The 22,252-nt window shown below is 37.7% G+C and overlaps 1 protein-coding gene across 1 annotated transcript in view; it reads left to right on the top strand.

Annotated features, from left to right (window-relative positions):
* The window catches only part of col7a1 (collagen, type VII, alpha 1), a 110,795-nt gene extending 89,247 nt beyond the window's left edge, over nucleotides 1-21,548 (top strand). The window contains exons 106-119 of the mRNA XM_038275200.1: nucleotides 1,077-1,130; nucleotides 3,059-3,112; nucleotides 3,185-3,247; nucleotides 3,322-3,384; nucleotides 3,557-3,673; nucleotides 11,016-11,093; nucleotides 11,457-11,510; nucleotides 11,596-11,644; nucleotides 11,860-11,868; nucleotides 15,322-15,405; nucleotides 18,458-18,586; nucleotides 18,803-18,976; nucleotides 19,265-19,447; nucleotides 19,523-21,548. Of these exons, the coding sequence (XP_038131128.1) occupies nucleotides 1,077-1,130; nucleotides 3,059-3,112; nucleotides 3,185-3,247; nucleotides 3,322-3,384; nucleotides 3,557-3,673; nucleotides 11,016-11,093; nucleotides 11,457-11,510; nucleotides 11,596-11,644; nucleotides 11,860-11,868; nucleotides 15,322-15,405; nucleotides 18,458-18,586; nucleotides 18,803-18,976; nucleotides 19,265-19,447; nucleotides 19,523-19,551 (1,140 nt within the window). The 3' untranslated portion in view covers nucleotides 19,552-21,548. The remainder of the gene's footprint in view (nucleotides 1-1,076; nucleotides 1,131-3,058; nucleotides 3,113-3,184; nucleotides 3,248-3,321; nucleotides 3,385-3,556; nucleotides 3,674-11,015; nucleotides 11,094-11,456; nucleotides 11,511-11,595; nucleotides 11,645-11,859; nucleotides 11,869-15,321; nucleotides 15,406-18,457; nucleotides 18,587-18,802; nucleotides 18,977-19,264; nucleotides 19,448-19,522) is intronic.
* Nucleotides 21,549-22,252: the final 704 nt, after the last annotated feature.

The following is a 22,252-nucleotide window of genomic DNA, read 5'->3' as shown; positions in this document are numbered from 1 at the left end:
TTTCAATATGTTTTAAATTTCCAAGTACTGAAGCGCCGTGGAAAAAGTGAATTGCTAAAAGAATCAGTGATGCCTCGTTTTTTGTTAGATGTATATAGTTCTTCAGGCGTTGATTTTTTCAAACATCCTTATATTTTAAAGCATTGATTATTATTGATAGTTAATAAATAGCCTTATAATTATTATAATTGTTAATGAACAACTTTTTGAAAATGAGCTACTACAGCATTTAATTCCCGTTTAGATCAATAAAGTATTTTTGAACTTAATAGATTTCCCTTATGCTGTGCACCTTTAAATGTTCTGCAAGCTTTTCAGAAAGAAGCTGGTCTACAGATGAATGTGTCTTCCACCATGCTAAGGACTATAGGACTATGCATGTTAGTCTTTTCCACAGTTTAATTCCTTGATCCAAGCCAAACCCACGTGAGGTGTTTGTTGCAGAAAATTGCAGAGCTGACGTATATAAATCATCTAATGTTGTTATGGAAACTTGGTGACACAGTTGTCCTGCAGTTCCCTAAACAGTTAACTTTGGAGATTATTGTCCCCTCTGAGACAACTAAATTGTGTCTATTCTGAGTTCTGTTTTGTCAGCCATTCATGTAGAAGCAGAAGATATCTTTTAAAGGGCACTATGCTGATAACTGCCACTACTACAAAGGCTCTTGTCACTGCTACTTTACTGTAGAGTTTCAAAAAGAATACACCCTGAGATAAGAAAGCACAAACATTTTCATTATCTGTCTGGATTTACCATAAACCTTTACCATAACAATGCTGGATATAATCTGGTTTCTGTCTGAACCATCCACAGCTGCCCCTCTTAACATTTTCTTATCATGTCTTTACTATCTCAATACATATTACCTATAAAATAACATCCAGCTTTTCATTCTACCCAGTGTTGATGGAAACTTGTTGAAGAGCCTGTTTTATGTTCTGAATAATGTGATCAAGTAAAAGAACCATCTACCCAGATGGGCTTTTTATTCAGCTGCTATGGTGCATTTTTGCCACTTAAAGACTCACATGCCTTTTTATATGCCTATCAATGATGATCTCTGTGTTTCCAGGGCGACCGTGGACCCAAGGGGGCTTGTGGAGCTGATGGACCCAAAGGAGAAAAGGTTAGCTGCTTAGACAGGGAAATGAAAACTGAACAGGGAGAATAAATGTAGCAGACATTAGTTGATATAAAAAAAAAAAATTATTTTATCAGTTCTATTCAAACCTTAAGTCAAATATAGATGCGGTACACATCGAGTAATATATTTAAGCTGTTAAGTATGTCCATGATCTGCAGATTATATGGAATATGTTTGTTAAGGCTCATTTTACATTAAACTTTATAGCAATGTGAAATTCTATGCAGGCAGTAAACATGTAGTTCTGATGAGGTGTGAAGGAATCCCAGTTAGTTTTGATAGCCGCCTTCAGCTCGTCTGAACTGCAGGTCTTCAGCTTCTCATCTTCCTTTTGCTCACTGGTTCATAAACTTTTCTTGTTTGATCCCTCTTCTGTTTGCAATAAAGTACATATGTGCGTGATGGTCCCCAAAGCACTGACTCTTCACCATCTCTTCTCGTTACTTTTCTTTTTTTTTCTCACCAGACATTTTCCTTTCACTCAGCTTTCCACCAATATGCTGAACATTCCATTAACGAAGCTTTTTGCTTTATCTTCCTTGTTAAAGCAGTCATGAAAACAGCACAACTCACCAGCAGGGCTGGGTATTTTCGCCAAAGTTCTGAATCGATTTGATTTTGATTAATACAGTTCTAAATTGATTAATTTTGATCCAATCTGTTTTTACAATAACGAAAGTGGTTCAACTGTGTTTCAAAATACTCATGTATTTTATTTTATCCTGTCATATTAAACAAAGCAGACATGCATGAGCTGCATTATCTCCACTGTACAAACCATGTGCAGTGTTGTCTGCAAAAACTACAGGGTGTTTGCTGGTCAGCCCCCATTTGTTAATGTCTTCAGTCAACCTATTGGTTGTATTTGCAGCTCTCTGGCTTGAAGTCATCTTGGCGGTCTGTAGCACGAGATACGAGGCGCTACTCATTATCAATGTAGTTGGAAGTCACCTTAATGTCACATATCCAGCACATTATCTTTAGCTGTTTTAAAATCTATAATGGTTCTAGACATCATACTTCAGTTGGGACAGCTTGCTGAGCGGTGTGTTACTTGGGTCGGCATTTACACACGCCTGCTCATTTGAATGTGAACGTCACGCGCATCACTATAAAACTAATCGATCTCATTTCCTACACATCGATTTTGCAAAAATGTAAAGGAATCGATCCAAAATCGATTAAATCGATTTTTTACCCAGCCCTACTCACCAGTGGGCAAAGATTGACATTTGTATTTTATTCTGTTGCCCTTTTTAAGCATTTATAGAAGATTTCATATTTTAATCATACAGAGTATTTAAGCATTTATGAAGATTTCAAAATGACAATATAATAAAGAAACTTAGGAGTTAAAAGAAACAATAAAAATCTGTTTGTTATGAATGAAGTTAAGATGAGCCCTGATCCTTCCTTCCTTCCTTCCTTCCTTCCTTCCTTCCTTCCTTCCTTCCTTCCTTCCTTCCTTCCTTCCTTCCTTCCTTCCTTCCTTCCTTCCTTCCTTCCTTCCTTCCTTCCTTCCTTCCTTCCTTCCTTCCTTCCTTCCCCTGGTTAAGGCTATAACAGATAATTATGCATTAAAAATCCTTGTATCCAAGTCTAATATTTTGATTTTCGGGCGTTTTTAATATATTACATAAAAAATGTAATATATCGTTAAGGATCAATTTCATGTAACCTGAGCTTATGTGAGTTTTAATTTTGGAAATAAAGTACTTTAATAGATAAATGTTTATTTTAATTTATTGAGATGCACTTTAAGTGATGATCCTAAATGTATTATTATTCACAAATAAGGACTTTCTACTAGTGTCTACACATGCATAGGTATGTCAGAATGATAGTTAACTTAAAATTCCTTCCTTTGACACATTTCCATATGAAATTTAATGCAGTGTTTATGTTTTCAGGGGGATTCAGGCATTCATGGACGATCAGGCTTACCAGGGAGAAAGGGTGAACAGGTATGATAGATATCATAAAAAGAATGCAGATTGATTTTTTGCTGCTTGTTATGCTTTGTTTGTTTGTTAAAGGGCGACATCGGGCCTGCTGGGGCCCCTGGGATTCCAGGAAAAGAGGGACTTATTGGCCCAAAGGTATATGAAAATTTACTCCCAACTAAGAAATGGACCAAAATGTGAAACTAAAATGTTTTAATTTATGGATGTAGGGTGATCGAGGTTTTGATGGAGCTGATGGACCTAAAGGAGCTCAAGGAGAGAAAGGTGAAAGGGTCAGTATTGTCAGACCTGCAGTGGCAATACACCGCCCTACAGTGATTTCTGAGTGTTTTCTTATTATATGCTTAATCATAAACAGTCATGGGTCTGAATTCCTCCTTCATTCTTAGGAATTCACAAAAACATGAAATCCACAGAGAGCTGTTTTTTCCTGTTTTTCAACAGGGAGCATCTGGTATACCTGGTCCTCCAGGTCCCAGAGGGCTAGATGGCCCCCCTGGCTTGACTGGCCCACAAGGACCAGCTGGTGCGAAAGGCCCTGAGGGACTCCAAGGACAGAAGGTGATTCTACTCACTGTGGTTTAAGCTGATTGTACACCTAGGGCACACAATACATTTATGGGGACTGAAGCTCATGAGAGAGAAAAAGATTAAAAATAAACATATCCAAGAAGTCTTTTGATACACCGAAAATAGCGTTCCTCTGTTGTTGTTTTTTTTTTTTTAAGTTAGAGTTGACCAAACCTAATAATAGGTTTGAGAGTGGAGGCATGTTGTTAGGACTGATATAAAAAGATTACAGTCTTTTTGTATTTCTTCTGTCTGAATTTTCCTCTTCTTTTTCCACTTGTCTTCTTTTATTGCCATTTATTGTCAGAAGATGATTGGCACTTTGAAGGGCTCTCAGTTCGACTGACTTGTCTGGTTTATCATCAAGTTAATAAAGGAAGCTGGCGACAGGGTAGAGGGTCACATCGGGTGTCTGTGTTAGATGGCCGTCTCTTTCTGATGGAACATGTTGATTTAGAACTGTTCTCCCCTACACTATTCTAACAATGTATTCATTCTTCCAGAGGAACCTACAAGCTGATGAATCATGATAGATAACTATTAATAATTTATTGCTCATAAATGATAGTACTGCATCATATGAAGTACTGTGTTGGGGATTCAGAGCCCAACAAACCTCCAAATAATTCAGCAATTTAGAACTGATATAGTACAGTTTCCCTTGCTTTAACTTTTAAATTAATGTAAAGAACTTTGCATTGTCTCAATAATAAACTTGCCTTGCCTTGCATTCTATTAGCTCAAAATGTCTCCACATTTCGCACCTGTAAAGAGGTACAAAGGAAAAATGCCTTTCAATACCTTTGAAAAGTATTTACAGTACACCACTTTACTAATGCTTTTGTTTGTTTTTTTTAACTATTTTATTGTGATCTTATGTGACAGCCCAATACAGAGTTGTGAATACTACTAACTACACTATATTGCCAAAAGTATTTGCTCACCCATCCAAATTATTGGAATCAGGTGTTCCAATCACTTCCATGGCCACAGGTGTATAAATTCAAGCACCTAGGCATGCAGACTGTTTTTACAAACATTTGTGAAAGAATGGGTCGCTCTCAGGAGCTCAGTGAATTCCAGCGTGGAACTGTGATAGGATGCCACCTGTGCAACAAATCCAGTCGTGAAATTTCCTCGCTCCTAAATATTCCACAGTCAACTGTCAGCTGTATTATAAGAAAATGGAAGTGTTTGGGAACGACAGCAACTCAGCCACGAAGTGGTAGGCCACGTAAACTGACGGAGCGGGGTCAGCGGATGCTGACGCGCATAGTGCGAAGAGGTCGCCAACTTTCTGCAGAGTCAATCACTACAGACCTCCAAACTTCATGTGGCCTTCAGATTAGCTCAAGAACAGTGCGCAGAGAGCTTCATGGAATGGGTTTCCATGGTCGAGCAGCTGCATCCAAGCCATACATCACCAAGTGCAATGCAAAGCGTCGGATGCGGTGGTGTAAAGCACGCCGCCACTGGACTCTAGAGCAGTGGAGACGTGTTCTCTGGAGTGACGAATCGCGCTTCTCCATCTGGCAATCTGATGGACGGGTCTGGGTTTGGCGGTTGCCAGGAGAACGGTACTTGTCTGACTGCATTGTGCCAAGTGTAAAGTTTGGTGGAGGGGGGATTATGGTGTGGGGTTGTTTTTCAGGAGCTGGGCTTGGCCCCTTAGTTCCAGTGAAAGGAACTCTGAATGCTTCAGCATACCAAGACATTTTGGACAATTCCATGCTCCCAACTTTGTGGGAACAGTTTGGAGCTGGCCCCTTCCTCTTCCAACATGACTGTGCACCAGTGCACAAAGCAAGGTCCATAAAGACATGGATGACAGAGTCTGGTGTGGATGAACTTGACTGGCCTGCACAGAGTCCTGACCTCAACCCGATAGAACACCTTTGGGATGAATTAGAGCGGAGACTGAGAGCCAGGCCTTCTCGTCCAACATCAGTGTGCGACCTCACAAATGCGCTTCTGGAAGAATGGTCAAAAATTCCCATAAACACACTCCTAAACCTTGTGGACAGCCTTCCCAGAAGAGTTGAAGCTGTTCTAGCTGCAAAGGGTGGACCGACGTCATATTGAACCCTATGGATTAGGAACGGGATGTCACTTAAGCTCATATGTGAGTCAAGGCAGGTGAGCAAATACTTTTGGCAATATAGTGTATATCTGTGAATTCCTGAGATTGTAAAAAAATTATCTTGAGATGTTTTTCAGGAAACAAAATCTGATTTGTTGCAAGTCTATTACTGTTAGTATTATTTAGAATCACCTTTTGCTGTAATCATATTTTCAAGTTGTCTAAATTTGTCAAGACTACCGTTCTATATCCACAGCCAAAGGAATTTAACCATTTTCAAATGTAGTCAGATTGTTTGGAGAGTATCTATAAGCAGGAATTAGTCCCCCCCACAGCTTCTTATTCTTTTTTTTTTTTTTACAAAAATACATGACATGCCATAAGAAAAGCAGGAGTACTAGTAGTGGTAATGTTATGTGTGAAAATGGATTAAGCCTGACCTTATTCTCAGCCCTTGCTTAAAAAGAAAACCTGTTTAAGTTGAACCTCAGCGTGAGTTTGTAGTAGGGGTGGAACGGTTCACAAAATCCACGATTCGGTTCGGTTCACGGTTTCGTGGTCACGGATTTCGGTTCGGTTCGGTATATGTTGATTGTTAGCCTGACATGTTGGTCGTGTTGCTGTTAGAATAAACAAAACGTGTTGCACAATGCTTGCACACTGTTTTTATCCACAACTTTCTATCCTCCGTTATCATAGGTCACTCTAAATGCAAAGTGGTCCCATACAGCAGACCTATAAAGTGCTGCTGGCGCGTCTTCCAACTCCTGTTCTTTCTCACTTGCCATACCCACACAAAGCTCCAAAACAACTGATTTTTTTCTGCTACACCCAGCTTCTTCTTCTTGTTTACTATAGGTGGTTAGCTTTGGTCGCAGTACCGCCACCTTCTGCTCTGGAGTGTACACGCTTCGCCAATGAGAAAAAGGAGCAGCGCATGAACCGAATGCAACACACGCAAATCGAACCGAGACAGTTGAACCGAACGGTTCGAACGGTTTTCATAAACCGTTTCATCCCTAGTTTGTAGTGATAAAATTCTGCAAATACACTGAGAACACAATTTTCCGTTTATGCTATGTCCCCAAATTCATTGATGGGACTTCTAATGGTTTTGGTGTTGCATTGACTGTCCCTTCCTAAAGTCCAGGTTTGTTGAGCCTTTTTGGCTGACTATTAAATTTTGTCTGTTTTTTCCGCGGCCGTCAGATTTCCCATTAATTTTGGTCAAGGAAGGAGTAGCGATACCTTACAAGAATATTATTCAAGTAAAAGTAAAAAGTACGGCAAAACTACTCCTAATTACTACCCACCTCTGTTTAAATCCTAGGATGTGGATCTAACATGCCTTAGACTTTTTCACAACCGAATCCCTGTTTGTCGCTAAAGCTTCAAAATGAGATTATAGTCCTTATTAGTAGATTCCAGGTTCCTACTGATCCTAAAGTGGGCTGCTCTGGATTTTGTTTAGATCAGAGTAAAGATATTCTTTTTTATACAAAACATTTTTTTCTTGACAAGCATTAAATGCTATTTTTAATTATACCAAATTAAATCTCCATTAAATGCCCAAACACCGTGATACCAATGTGAAGAATTAGGTGTTGTAAAATAACACTTTTTGAACTATAAATCATTTTGGGATTCACTATAAGCATTGTGTTCTGAGTATGAGTAAACTAATTTAATACTTGAGCAAATATTAAACAACTGAGGTTTGTCTGAAATAATGATTTTGAGAGGAACCGAGCTGTTTAGTAAAATAACAATTCTTTCATTGAAATGGAAATAACATCTGCCTGGACTAAGTGAGGCATTGTCATCTCTCCCAGTGCTTTTCAGAATTGATAAGTGACAATGAGATTAAGATTGCATCAAGAAGGAGCCCAGAGCAATTATATAGCAGCTTTTGATGCCACAAAGTTCTCATAATGCTGCTTTCTATCTATCTATCTATCTATCTATCTATCTATCTATCTGTCTGTCTGTCTGTCTGTCTGTCTGTCTGTCTGTCTGTCTGTCTGTGTTATGAAGATTCTGTATTTATGAGTATCACATTAGAGATATCCCACAGGAGTAAAGTATTTGATTTCCTCCTTTTACAAACATTTAAGTTCACTGGCATCCTATTCTTACTCTATTGGGTTTAATTTGATGCAGACTCAGCCTTCTGAGCTATAACAGCTTCAACTTTTGGGTCAGGCTTTCCATCAGATTCAGTTTTCTTAAGGACATTTTTGACAAAAATTTAAAAATAAATGTGCCAGGTCAGACACTGATGCTGGCGGAAAGGCCTGGCATACCATCTCTGTCATAATCTGTCCCAAAGGACCCAGCAGAAAGTTAGTCATCTTTCCACATGTGCTCTAGCATCCACTGACAACACTGTAATTCTTCTTCATTGTCTGTCATTGAGCTGATTTCACATTTAGCCTCCTCCTCTTTACTTACGTTACATAACTGGATTATTTCACTGTCCCACAGGAGTTCCTGAAAGTGACCCATTCTTTCAGCTTATTTTTTATCAAGAATCAAGTCAAGACTTAAGAATATTTATTATTATTATGAAACCAAGTAAAATTTTGTCCTGACACCTGACTAACAGCACATTCAGCAACACTACTAGAAAGAATAGATAAGAAGCATCCTTAAATTAAACCCTTGAAAGAAAAACGCATAATCTTAAAATATATGTACAGTAACACCTTCACAGAAAATTTGAAAAAGAAACTGAAAAAAATTGGTAATATTTGATTAAATATAAAATATCACAGTGAGAAATATTTGTGGATGGCAATGTACAGTAACATGTATTATTTACATAAAGTGCAGCTGGTGCCAGAGCAGTCCGCTAAACGGTGGTTTAATGGCGTGGACTCGAACTGAATGTGATACAGTATACTGTGGCTGTTGTGCAGCTTTCGTGTGGTCGCGGCAATAACCCGAATCATTTAAATGAAACTGTACACTCACATCAGCCACGGTGCAGTGAGGGTGTGCTTACCAATGCTGTGCAGCTCACCAACATGTTAGTGCAGGGAGGAAGTTTGAATGGATGCCGTGATAGTCTCCTCTTCAATCTCCTGCATTGCAGATGCAACGTAATTAGGTAATGAAGTTTATTGTTGAAAAATTCTCTCGAATATGACATCATATGGCAAATGCTAACTTTCCTCTCTCCATAGAAAAAAAAAAACACAAACAAAAGTGTGAATCAAGCTCATTTCATGGTCAAACAGACAATTCTGCCCATATACAGTAAGGAATACATTCACAACTTCAATTCAAAAGATAAGAGTTTATAAAAAAATATCCTTTACCCAGAAGTAAGAAAATATTTCAGTTAAAACTCTTGACCAAAAACTGGCGAATCTCAAATAAACCAAGTTACTATGTACAAGGAAAAAGGAAAAACTTGGTTGAAAACCATAATTATTGAGATGATATAATGATATCGCAGTTTAGCATGGATTTTGTGTTAAGAACCAAATTTTATATTAAAGAATTTGGAATGTGATCAAATTAGTTTTTAGCTATAATTCAGAGCAACTTGATTTTTTTCAAACCAATTCACAATGCAAATTCATGAGGTGAATAATACAGTTTTTGGCCAAATAATGTTTTATTAAATTATTTGCTTAATTAGACAAATGACCTTAAGTTAATTGATTCTTTGCCATTTTTAAATGAGCTAGCATTAGCAGACATCATTATTTCCTTTAAATTACTTTTGGACACAATTTGGTAATCAAAATTTATTGAGCATATGAGAAAACACATAACGATTAATGTTATATCAGTGTTTAAACCCTTAGTGGACTTTCCATGATGGCTTCGTCTTCGAATGTGAATGCAGCTTTACGGAAAGAGAAAGTAGAGACAGCTGCTTTTGTCCTCAAGGCACCATGGTGGGCCAAGGCACACCTCTGAGGAGTGAGTTGTGGGAAGGTTTGCAGAAGCTTTGAGAGGAGAGCAGTAATGTGGGGCAAAACTTTCGCCTTTACCCCAGTGAACATATTAAAGGAATAGTACACCCAAAACATGATTAGCCTTCATTTTCTACTCACCCCCATGCTGAACAACACTCTGGAGTACTTTTTTGATATCTCAAATGCATCTGGAGATCTGGGAGGCTTCTTGCTGTCTGCTGACATTCAAATAATGGAGGTCTATGGTGACCGAAACAGAAAGGTCCATGAAAGTCCACAAAAAACGTGTCAATATTCCTCCATACTGCTCGTCCAATGTATTCCAAGTGTCCTGAGTGGGTAGCATCCAGAATTTACTCAAAACGAAGTCATTTAGAATGTTTTTAGAGCATAAACAGTAGTGTATAGGATTTCCTGAAAGCGCGCGCCTGCGAGTTCTTTCAGGAAATCCTATACACTACTGTTTATGCTCTAAAAACATTCTAAATGACTTCGTTTTGAAAGGTTTTGACCTTTCTGTCTCGGTCACCATAGAGTGTAGTACAAGTGTAGTACAGTCCTGTTGCACCGACTTTATGACTTGGAATTCTGTCTTTTGGGAGTGAGCCTGTTGCTTGGCATTGAATTACACACAGGTGGACTCTCATAAGTAATAAGCTGTCTTCTGAAAAGGCACTGGATTTTATTTTAAAGTATTAGGGGGAAAAATACCTAAATAAGTCTACCACTCTTTTTAAATACTTAAAAAAAAAAAAGAAATCACATTCAAATTCTCAGTTTCTCCCAAACCTTATATTTATCTATCACATAAATTTCCAATTAATTTCATCAAGTTCTGGTTCTTCTGACAAAGGATTGCTTTGAGCACTCCTGCAATCAACTATAAGTGTCTCACAAAGCCCACAATGTCTAAACGATGAGGGAAAACCTCTCCCCAAGGCAAGTTTTTCCACTGATTGATTGCTTTCTCCTCTATCGTAGGTAATTTTGCTTTAGATAAATCAGCAGTAAGAACCCAGAGCAGTCTGCAGCTATGTGGTCCAATAAAAAGCTCTTTGTGATGTAGGGTGTTGTTCTGACGCATATATATTGGAACTACCTCTGATAACTCAGGCCAGTATTTATTGGCTTTATTGTGCTTTGATGGTGTATGACCCTGTGTACAAGTTTTCTTGGACAACCATGGTGGGTACTGCCTAACAGCCCAGCTACTAAGATGTATATACTGCTCTATTCAGCTCATCAATACTACAAGAATGTTTATGTAATTTGTTTATTTATCTCATCTTTTAAATGTCTTTTTCTTCTTTTTACCTTGTATCAGGGGGAGAGAGGTCCTATTGGTCCTGCAATGGTGGGTCCTCGGGGTATCCCAGGAATCCCAGGAGAGAGAGGAGAGCAGGTTAGTATTTCATCCCTCTGTCTTGTTTATACTCTGCATTAACAGCACCCTGCTAAAATCAGGACATTCCTGTTAAAGTTTATTTATTTATTTATTTATTGAAAAGCATAATGTTTTAACTTATATTAAATGACTTTGAAGCTGTTCTGTATTTCTTCTGCACATGATGAGCTTAAGCGCAGCTCATTTAATATTTGTATGGGAATGTGTAAACAGTTTCACTATAAGTCACTCTTACCTATTTAACCTTCCTTTTTTGGTGTTGTTTTTCTCCAATGGGGTATCTGACTATGGTCTAAGGAATCATTTCACTCCGAGCCTCTCTATGGATCCTGCATGTCCTAATACCTGTCCACATTTCAGGGAGACATGGGACCAGATGGAGCCAAGGGAGACAGAGGAGAGCCAGGCATGACGGTCAGTGTGGCAACATTACCACTGGGTTCTGTGTGATGACAGGCCATGATATGCAGACACTGTCTGCTTTTTGTTTTAATTCCAGGAAGATGAGATCAGAGAGTATGTTCGCACTGAAATGAAACAGCACTGTGGTGAGTCTTTCAGCTTACATTGCAAATTTAAAACAATGTTGTCCTTAAGCTGAACTTCCTCTTCATTACAGATTGTCGCCAGGTTTACCTAGTTATTTTTAATCCATTAGTCACAAGAAATAGAAAAACTGCAGCAATGCTGCACTGCTTAAAACTAATCTGTGCTATTTCCTCTCTTTCTGAAATCCGTGGGTCTGTTTGACTGATCCCCGCAGCATGTGGAGGTGAGTGACCCATCCAACTGCAGAAAGTGAGACAGAAAAGGCTCTGATTTTGCTACACTGCTGTGAAAAAGTATTTGCCCCTTTTAGATTTCTTCTGATTTGTCTTCTTATTTGTCACACATACGTGGTTTGGATCATCAAACAGATTTCTGTTTCTGAGAAATATTTCCAGAGTAAAAGCAAAATACAGTTTTCAAATGATTATTTTATCGAGGTTAAAAAGCTATTCAAAACTATCAACCCTGATGTAGAAATGTAATTGCTCAGTACCAAATACACAGAAGCGCCACCCTTAGCAGTAACAACCACCATGTTTGCAGTAACAGACATTTATCATTCCTTTTGATATATATGTGAAGCACTAATTCATTATTTTCTCCTTTTTTGGGTTGGTTTAATTTAGCTGTATTTGAAGGTTCTCAGCACAATTTCTATTTTGACTCTGATTCTCTGCTAAAGCCTGATTTATGGAGGCATTCCAATGTGGACTTAGGGCTGTGCTTTGGATCAACAATCTCGCTGAATGTGCTCGTGCTTAAGGTCAGAAAACAGTAGCTGGACTTCTTCCTTCAGGCATGGGCCACTCCTGGTCTGTCAGTTGTGTCAGACTTTTACAAGTGCTGAAGCAGCCCATGACCTTTGCACTACCACCATTGTATTTGGCTGAGGTTATACATTGTTTGTTTTGTTTTTCCCTTTAATACTGTGTTAATTTATTCAAAAGATGTACTAGGAGACACACCTTCCTAAAAGTTCTCCACTGTTTTGTCAGAAAACATGAAATATTTTCCTAAAACATGGGTAATAATGAAATGGTAGTCAGGTATTTTAAATATGTGTTGGTCAACAGTGTTTTTTTGACTTATACCGGTAAGTCTCCTATGGATGCCCCTCTTGCCCTCGTATTGTTTAATCATAAATGGAACATTGACATTAACTTAGACAAATTAGTCCAGCAACACAACAGCCCCTCCTCGGAAGGTTCTGTACTGTTCCATGTTTTCTTTGCTTGTTTATACCATGGTTTACAGGTGTCGTAAAGCCAAATGTCTGAATAATCTCAAAGATTTTTCATCTCATCTTTTGTTTTCTTCTCTTTTTTGCGTCTTGTTTTTACATCAGCACATTATATATTGTCTTTTGAGATGGTTTTGTCTGTATCATGCTTTCATACTTTTTAACTTAATAGATGAAAGGATCATATGAAAACTGATTTTCGCTTTTACTCAGGTGAAACATGTTTTGGATGAAAATAAAATATGAAAATAGCTAAAACCTAAATTCTTAGGGGTAAATACATAAGCAGAGATGAGTTAATGCAAGCAATGTATAAACTTATTTTATATAATGGAGTCTGTTCTAGTTTTTTACTTGTGTATGCTACAGTGTATGTTGCATATTTCTTTAAACCAAGTTACTCTTCAGACAGTTCTTTAAGACCCATGTTGATGTCATTTGGCCTAATTTAATACCCCATGTGTTAATTATTTGCATAAAATTAAACCTCTGCATGTGTTGAAGTAAACAGATAAAATGCAAATTAGTGAAAACCTCCCAAATGGTCGCCTGTACCCACATTGAAGCTTATGTGTTTGTTATGTAAGTTGTTAATTAATGCAGGACAACAGTAGTGTCATGAATCAGCATGAAATAAGTGATGCTGTTGCAGGCTGCTAATGAATGTGCAGATAAATTAGCCAAAGTCAGTTTTTCCCCATGTTTGAATAATAAGTAATTTTGAAAAAAAAAAGAAGAATATTTTGTTTAATGATTAACACTCTTAACATAAATTCAAGTCATCGGTTTACTGATGACTTTGCAAGTCAAACTTAAATGACATAAGTCATTATAGTTGTGCCTTGAGTCTTTAAAGGATTACACCCATTTTCTGCAAGACTTTGTGTTAATCAGTCTTGAGAAAAGTTGGAGAATCCTTTCATCTGTTGTTTGTGTCAGATTGGTGGGATAACTCTTTTTGTGGTGGTTGGGGAAATCAATGGGTCATGTGTATGAAGGTTATGCAGCAGGACTTGAAAGTTTATAAACTCTTAGAATTTTCTTTTATTTTGGCATGTTTGTGATTTTTAAACGACATTTTCCAAAAAAGTCAAAGAAGAGTAGACAAAGAGAGGACATTAAACCAAAGAAAGGGGACAGAAACGATACATATGTTTTGTTTTTGTTTTCCTAATGGCTATATGAAGCTTTGCTTTTGGTGTACGTGTGATGCACACGTGCAGAAACACAGAGAAATAAATGTTTGCAGTTATTTTTTTTTGCTTGGAAGAATTACAGCCCACATTGGGAACAGAACACCTTTTTTCCTCTTTGGTTCTCCTGTCATAGAATTAACCAGATTTTTAACTTGCCCAGTGCAACAAATAAAATGTATAGATCTGTTTCAAGCTATACATTGTAGTAACAAATTACAACAAGAAAGAATTATGACCCAGATGCAGTGGTGTTTCTGGACTAAATCAATAAGGAGGTCAGGATGGATCCAGTGTTTCTTCATTGGGGCACAAAACAAATTTATTAAATAGACAAACAAAAAGGGTAATTGTTCATCACTTAATACATTTAGTGAGCCAAATAACCACTTGTTGGAATAGAACTGCAAGTTGGAAAGCTGTGACCAACAGAGGAAAACTAAACCCTTTTTAAGTGCGACTGAAGCTAAAAATGCAACCTTTTAGTTCTAAAATCTTTGTTAAAGAAACACTGTAAATGCCTTAAACTACTCCAAAGGGACCAATCAGTTATTGTTCCTATGACAGCATATATCCCTATACATTATAGGAGCCAGGACCAGTTCTGGAGGGCCCATTAGAACCGCCCATACCTATTTGTAATGAAACAGGCCCAAACAATGACAATTACATATGTACATATGAGATCAGCTCTCATATATCTTACAACAAATATGACATCCCTTACTTAACCGCTAATTTGTAATTAGTCCCAACATCTTTAAACCATTTCACTCAGCCAACTTGCCTTTTTTAAACATTTAGCAACTAATAGCAGCTGAAGAGAACTGTTTTTTCTTTTCATGTCATTTTTTCATAATAAGGGGAATGGCCAGACTTTTATAATTATATGAAATTTCTTGGATATTTGATCAGAAATATGCTTTATTTGACCCATAATACCAAGAGTTATAAGAAATGCCTCTAATTTCAATTTAGATGCCTAACCAAGAGGCTGACTTTATTTATGTCTGGTAAGATAATTTTGGTCTTAATTATGCTTATAAAGGAAATTATTAAGGGTGTATAGACTTTCAAGCATCAACACTGCCAAAATGTTCTTTCTTGCTGTTTTCTCATTTCACTTTCCTTGAGCCATTTTTCTTCCTTAAGTGTAACCTACCTGGTCACTCTCATCCTCTGAGCCTTCTTTTTGCTCCTTTGGGGCCCATTTTTCCTCCCCCACCCTCTCTGGCTCTCTCAGGTTCAAGCCCTGACACTCTGTCCCAGCCCGCATTCAGGGCTCGACCTACAACAGAGCAAGAACTGGTACTGAATGGTGAGAAGGGTGAGTGTTTGTTCCACAGCTCTGCAGCTGACTTCAGTCTCTTTGTTCGTCCTTAACCATGTGAAACCTGTTGGTCCAACACATGGAGCCCTCTAAGCATTGGGTGGTTTTCTGTACAAGAAAACAGAGGACTCCATGTTTGACCCACAGACAAACAATGTATTTTTTAAGTTATATTAAGACAGTTATAGCAGTAGGGGTTATGCCTATAATGACTTTAAAGTTCCAACAGAGCAATTTTATATATAAAATAAATTAAAGTTTCGATGTTAAAACTACTAAAAAGCAGGCTATAAGTAGCTCAAAATAAATGCTAGCCAAATATAAAACCTATCTCTTACTACTTATCTAAAGAAGTGAATCTATATCTATATCTCTCTCTCTATATATATATATATAGAGAGAGAGATATAGATATATATATCTATCTATATATATAGATAGATATATATAGAAATATACACTCACCGGCCACTTTATTAGGTACCCCATGCTAGTAACGGATTGGACCCCCTTTTGCCTTCAGAACTGCCTCAATTTTTCGTGGCATAGATTTAACAAGGTGCTTGAAGCATTCCTCAGGGAGTTTGGTCCATATTGACATGATGGCATCACACAGTTGCCGCAGATTTGTCGGCTGCACATCCATAATGCGAATATCCCGTTCCACCACATCCCAAAGATGCTCTATTGGATTGAGATCTGGTGACTGTGGAGGCCATTTGAGTACAGTGAACTCATTGTCATGTTCAAGAAACCAGTCTGAGATGATTCCAGCTTTATGACATGGCGCATTATCCTGCTGAAAGTAGCCATCAGAAGTTTGGTACATTGTGGTCATAAAGGGATGGACATGGTCAGCAACAATACTCAGGTAGGCTGTGGCGTTGCAACGATGCTCAATTCCCCACACCATGGCACCACCACCACCAGCCTGAACCGTTGATACAAGGCAGAATGGATCCATGCTTTCATGTTGTAGATGCCAAATTCTGACCCTACCATCCGAATGTCGCAGCAGAAATCGAGACTCATCAGACCAGGCAACGTTTTTCCAATCTTCTATTGTCCAATTTCGATGAGCTTGTGCAAATTGTAGCCTCAGTTTCCTGTTCTTAGCTGAAAGGAGTGGCACCCGGTGTGGTCTTCTGCTGCTGTAGCCCATCTGCCTCAAAGTTCGACGTACTGTGCGTTCAGAGATGCTCTTCTGCCCACCTTGGTTGTAACAGGTGGTTATTTGAGTCACTGTTGCCCTTCTATCAGCTCGAACCAGTCTGGCCATTATCCTCTGACCTCTGGCATCAACAAGGCATTTCCGCCCACAGAACTGCCGCTCACTGGATGTTTTTTCTTTTTCGGACCATTCTCTGTAAACCCTAGAGATGGTTGTGCGTGAAAATCCTAGTAGATCAGCAGTTTCTGAAATACTCAGACCAGCCCTTCTGGCACCAACAATCATGCCACGTTCAAAGTCACTCAAATCACCTTTCTTCCCCATACTGATGCTAGGTTTGAACTGCAGGAGATTGTCTTGACCATGTCTACATGCCTAAATGCACTGAGTTGCTGCCATGTGATTGGCTGCTTAGAAATTAAGTGTTAACGAGCAGTTGGACAGGTGTACCAAATAAAGTGGCCGGTGAGTGTATATGTTCATTATTGTTTGGAATAAGCAAAGCTAAACTAATTTTGGGACCTTTACATAAAAACACTACTGTTTAGAATGGAAAAACTTTTAATTTTTACTCTCCCCATAATTACCCATTGTTTTAGCATTTAGACTGCCTATAATAAGTCTAAGGGGCTTTTTTAACATATGTCTCTAAACTGCCTGTGGTTATCTCATGTGGTTGAATGGCTACTGCAGTTATATTTCATATTAGTTCAAATGGTATGTGCCCAGATCAATGTATATGCATCTGTCACCAAACAAAGCAAATAAACCAACAAAGCCTCCCTCAACCACTGGGGGAGATAAATCCTCCTCCTCAACAGATGTCTTAGTGACATAACTACAATTATCCCTCTCCTCACTCTCCATACCCCCACTAAACCCCCTCATCCCTAGACTTAGTCATGCCACCTCTAGGGGCTGCTGGCACTGGCCACTTTGGTTGCATTTTGAAAAATTTTGTCTGGGGCAAGTTTATGTTTTCATACGGGGTGAGCTACATTTTCAGGTTCAATATAATGAACATACTTTCAGTCCTGTTTCTTGACCAGTTCCTTAGACCTGAAGTAATATGTAGTATCTGACATATGATATTATTATTGTTAGATGAAGCCCTGCACTGGATGGGACCAAACTGTTTTTAATTACATCCACTTCTATTTAAACATTAATTATATTTTTATTACAAGATAAAGCATTGTATATGATAAAATATAAACATTACATTGCAGGGGGAGTTGTGGCCTATTGCTTAGGGCATAGAGCTTGGAATCCTGAGGTTCTGAGTTCGAGCCCCACTCCCACAGACTGCCACCCTGGGTCTCTAAGCAAGATCGTTAAAGGGGTACACAGTTGTTGTTTTTTACATTGGATCCTTGATTTTACATTATTACATCATGCTCTACTCACCCATATTAGTTTTGTGTCATTTGGAGCTATTCTTAAGATATTCGGTTTAATTAAACATTAAAAATAATTACAGGACATAAAAGTAGTGACATAAAAATCTGAAAACCTAAAAGACAGAAATAATTGTTATAGATTCAGGAACATGCAGCAGCTTTACAAGATTAATTATGATGGTAAACAAAATATAAAAACCAAGTCCAATATAAGAAGCAAGCAAATTCTTGGCTACATAAAGGGATTTTAACTAAAAGTTGTCATAGTGACCATAAAGTTTTGTTTCAGCTTTGTTAGCAAAAATATTGAGACCCTATTAGGAGTCTAGAAGTAGACTCGGCTGTGGCAAACTTGAAAGGCACAGAGCACACTCTGTTGTCACTGTAAGTCATCATTATTCTTCACTCTGTCAGAGAGTTGAAGAGTTTCAGAGTGAGATGAAGGATTTTGATCAGTGTGATGAAACCCCTGTGTCAGGACGGGAGCTGCGTGTGGTGGTAAACACCAATGACCCAGAGTACGAGCACATCTATTCCATTGAGGCCCTGGACGAACCCACGGACGACCTGCTCTACTTCTCGACAGAATCAGCCAATCACACTGAAGGTATTCTATTTTTTATTAGGTTTAACTACTTCTTTTTATGAGTCAAGTTTAAATAAATCCCTCTAATCCAAGTCTACATTTCTGTAGCAGCATGGCTTTAACTCCCTGTCTTTTACAATAAGTTGGTATTATATTGTTAAACACGGTTCTTATAATTAGTGAAATGTTAACAGGACTTTATTTGCTGTTTCTGTGAATGATTTCTGTCTCTGTCAGGTGAAGATTTAAAAACTGTTTTGGAAAAGTCTGCCAAAGTAGATCCAAATAAATCAAGCACTGCAGCCTTCACTGGAAAAACGTCTGAAAAAAGTCAGAAAAAAGGGAAAGCTCCACCTCTGACTAGGGAGAACTCAGGATCAGTCAGGCCCAAGAGGAGTCTGCAAGAGGAAGGTAAAACAAAATAAATTTTTTATTGTGGGGAAAAAATATCTTGTGTTGTTTTATTATTTTTCATTGGAAGCATTTAGTTTCTCTGCATCCAGGTATGAAAAGGCAGCAAAATTACCTTTGAAATAACTAAAATGTAGCAATCTTCTTGCCCAAATAATGTGTCGGTTGTCTTAACACCACCTATTCCACTGCTCCTCTGCCTCTGTTCCATTTTATCAGCAGGTTGTTCATCCCTTGTTCTGTTTGCATTCATGCTTGAACACCTCTGACATGTGTGTTGTTCTGCAGGTTTAACAGACCTTTGTCTGCTGCCCATGGATGAGGGCAGCTGTCAGAGGTACACCCTGCGCTGGTACTTCAACAGCCAAGTTCAAGCCTGCAGGCCTTTCATCTACAGCGGCTGCAAAGGAAACAACAACCGGTTCCTTCACCAAGAGGAGTGTGAGGAGGTCTGCCTCAGGAAGAACAAAGGTAGCGGATGGAACACATAGTGTTTTTGTAATTGAATTATAAGGGCTTGGATCTAATGAGGGCTTTGTTTTGCAGATATTCAACCATTAGAAATGCCACGGTGATTATGGCTACCTTTGCTCCACCACAAGAATGTTGTTGTTTTGTTTTTTGTTTTTTGCTGATTTTGTTGCAGATGTCAGTTGTTTTTTGTTTATTTATTGCTTCATCACACCTAGGAAGACTTGACGCTGCTTTCAAAGGTCCATATTACTTCCCAGTTCATTTTTTTCCAAACTAAATTGCAGTTTTTATGTTTAGACATAATCTATTATTCTGACACCGTGTTATTTCTATGTCTTGAACTTGAGAAACAAATCTTTTTATACAGTAAAGCATTAACACAGCTTTAAGGTATTTTAGTACCTTTCAGTATACATATTCATATAAGTATATGTAATACATATAAGTGCAAATTAAGCAAGGAGAGATTAAGAACAACTCAACTCACCTTATTGTGTAGCACATACAAAAGAAATATATTTTTATTGGCGTTTGGTTAAAGTTATAAAGAATATATTTACATAGAGGCTAAACCAGTGAGAACCTCTGAGATGCAAAATGTGTATTAACACATCAGTGTAATAATGACTCCCATATTAGATATGAAATTAAATGGAAGCAATGATTTAAAGAAAACTGCAATTTAGATGTAGAGCTAAAAGCAAAGTACAGAAAACTTCTTTTTTTTTCTCTTAACGAATGTTGCCATTATCCTTTTACACCAACCGCTTTCATTTCTGGTTATAACTTTGCTTCATCAGTTTATTTCTTCTTTTAGGTTAGTATTCTGCTGATTTGCATAGCTTAAAAAGTCAAAATGTTACAAGTAATTGAAGTTAGTGGGTTCTTCTCACCAGTAGCATTATAACACCTTGATCTTTTCTACATTTTGTCATGTCAACACTAAAAATGTTCATATGTTTTACAAAGATTTTAGGTGATAAACCATGGGTTGGTCATTCCATATTCCTTCCATTTTGGGAAGATGAATGGCAAACACTATATTTTTTTAAACACTCAAAGCTTTGGATATTATTTTACAACCTAATCCTATATCAAAGCAAAGGGTTTTCAAAATATATGGAGACCATCATTTTCAGATTTTGATTTAGAACGACAAATAACTTTATCCTTTGACTGCAGATTCCATCAGAAAAAAAGCTGTTTTCAAAAAGAAAAACAAAATTAAGGCGTTATTAGTTTCTTAAACAACAAGACAAACTAGAGCATATACTGTGGCTTGGCTGATTTTGAGAAGTTAGCACGGATATATTTCTAGCTTTAACTTTTCTTACGAAATCTTAAGAGTAATATGTTTCTATACTTTATGCCTTATTTTTATATCACTTTAATAATAGAATCAAATCAAAGTACAGTTTGTTTATTTTTCAAACAAGGAATTTTTCAGTAACATCAAGATATTATTCAAAAACAGAAAGTCCTTTTAATTCTGCAGCTATAGGCATTTTTTAATATATGCATCCATGTTAATCTTCCGATAAATCTTCTAATTCTGCTTTATAACTTTCACAGTAGGACTCTATTTCAGACATTTATGCAAGTCTTCTATGATGTTCCTGATATGATTAGTTAAAGCCTGGAAATCTAGGGATTCTTAGCCCTTTAGCCATAGTCTTCTAAACCGAACTTTCAGACCTAAGCAGTTACATTTTATACACTGTTTATGAGTTTTCAAAGGCTGATTCTCAGCCACATTAAACGAAACTGATGCATCAGCACATATTCTTTATGAAAAACATGACAGGGATGCAAATACCTCCCCATACTTCTTCAGACCAACATAACAATCATAAATATAATATTAGAAAAGTTGTAACAGTTGTTTTATAAAATGAAGAATCAAGCACAATAACTTGTTTATAATGCTGTGTTGGTTATTTAGGGGAAAGTTATGTCTATATTCATGACTGCATGTTTACCTGCCAGAGAAAAGGTGCTATTTTTAAAGGTATTTTTATACAGTGTGTTTAAGGTGTTGTGGTAAAAATCTGTGTTACGTGTTTATTATGTATTTCTAATAAAGCAAATGTCTCAGTGATATTGTTGTCGATTATGTTAATGCTGTGACAGATGTTTTAGAAACTGAAATAACAACAAATAGCAATCATTACCTTTAGAAACAGATTGTCTGAAACTAAAATCTGATATGGAAATAACCAGATAATTTCTCAGTGGAGGATATGAGGAGGAGGAAAATTATGAATGTGTCTGAGTGTAGGAGTGTGACTTATTAGTTGTTGTAATTTCATCAGCAGATTTTATTAATGAGAAGATTTCATGCCTGTTGGCCACGACTCCTCCTCCTGTGTTTGTGTCTGCTCTCTGCCCTCGCCTGATTTCCCTTGGTTCGTGGTACACTCACTCCGTATCGGCCTCATCTGACTTCATCAGACCTCATACAACTTTATCAACTCCTTTACCTCAGCCTGAATTTATTTCTTATCTAAGCCGTCTGCTCATCAACTCCAGCAGAAATGGGCTGTGGTACAGTGACAGAGATATGTCAGGATGAAGAGACAGACAAGAATCCATCCATCCATCCATCCATCCATCCATCCATCCATCCATCCATCCATCCATCCATCCATCCATCCATCCATCCATCCAGTTATGCTGCATGGATATTTGGATTTTGGTTATTCCCTCTTTTTTTTGTTTATGTTTTAAACGTCCTCCCAGAGTTTATTTCTCTGTATTGTTGTTTCAAAGGTTCTGCCATATTAGTCTATTCCTTTAGGTTTA

The sequence above is a fragment of the Cyprinodon tularosa genome, unplaced genomic scaffold, assembly GCF_016077235.1.
Source record: "Cyprinodon tularosa strain WSP-4 unplaced genomic scaffold, ASM1607723v1 ctg95, whole genome shotgun sequence".
Lineage (NCBI taxonomy): Eukaryota > Metazoa > Chordata > Actinopteri > Cyprinodontiformes > Cyprinodontidae > Cyprinodon > Cyprinodon tularosa.
This window is presented reverse-complemented; position numbering and strand designations above follow the sequence as displayed.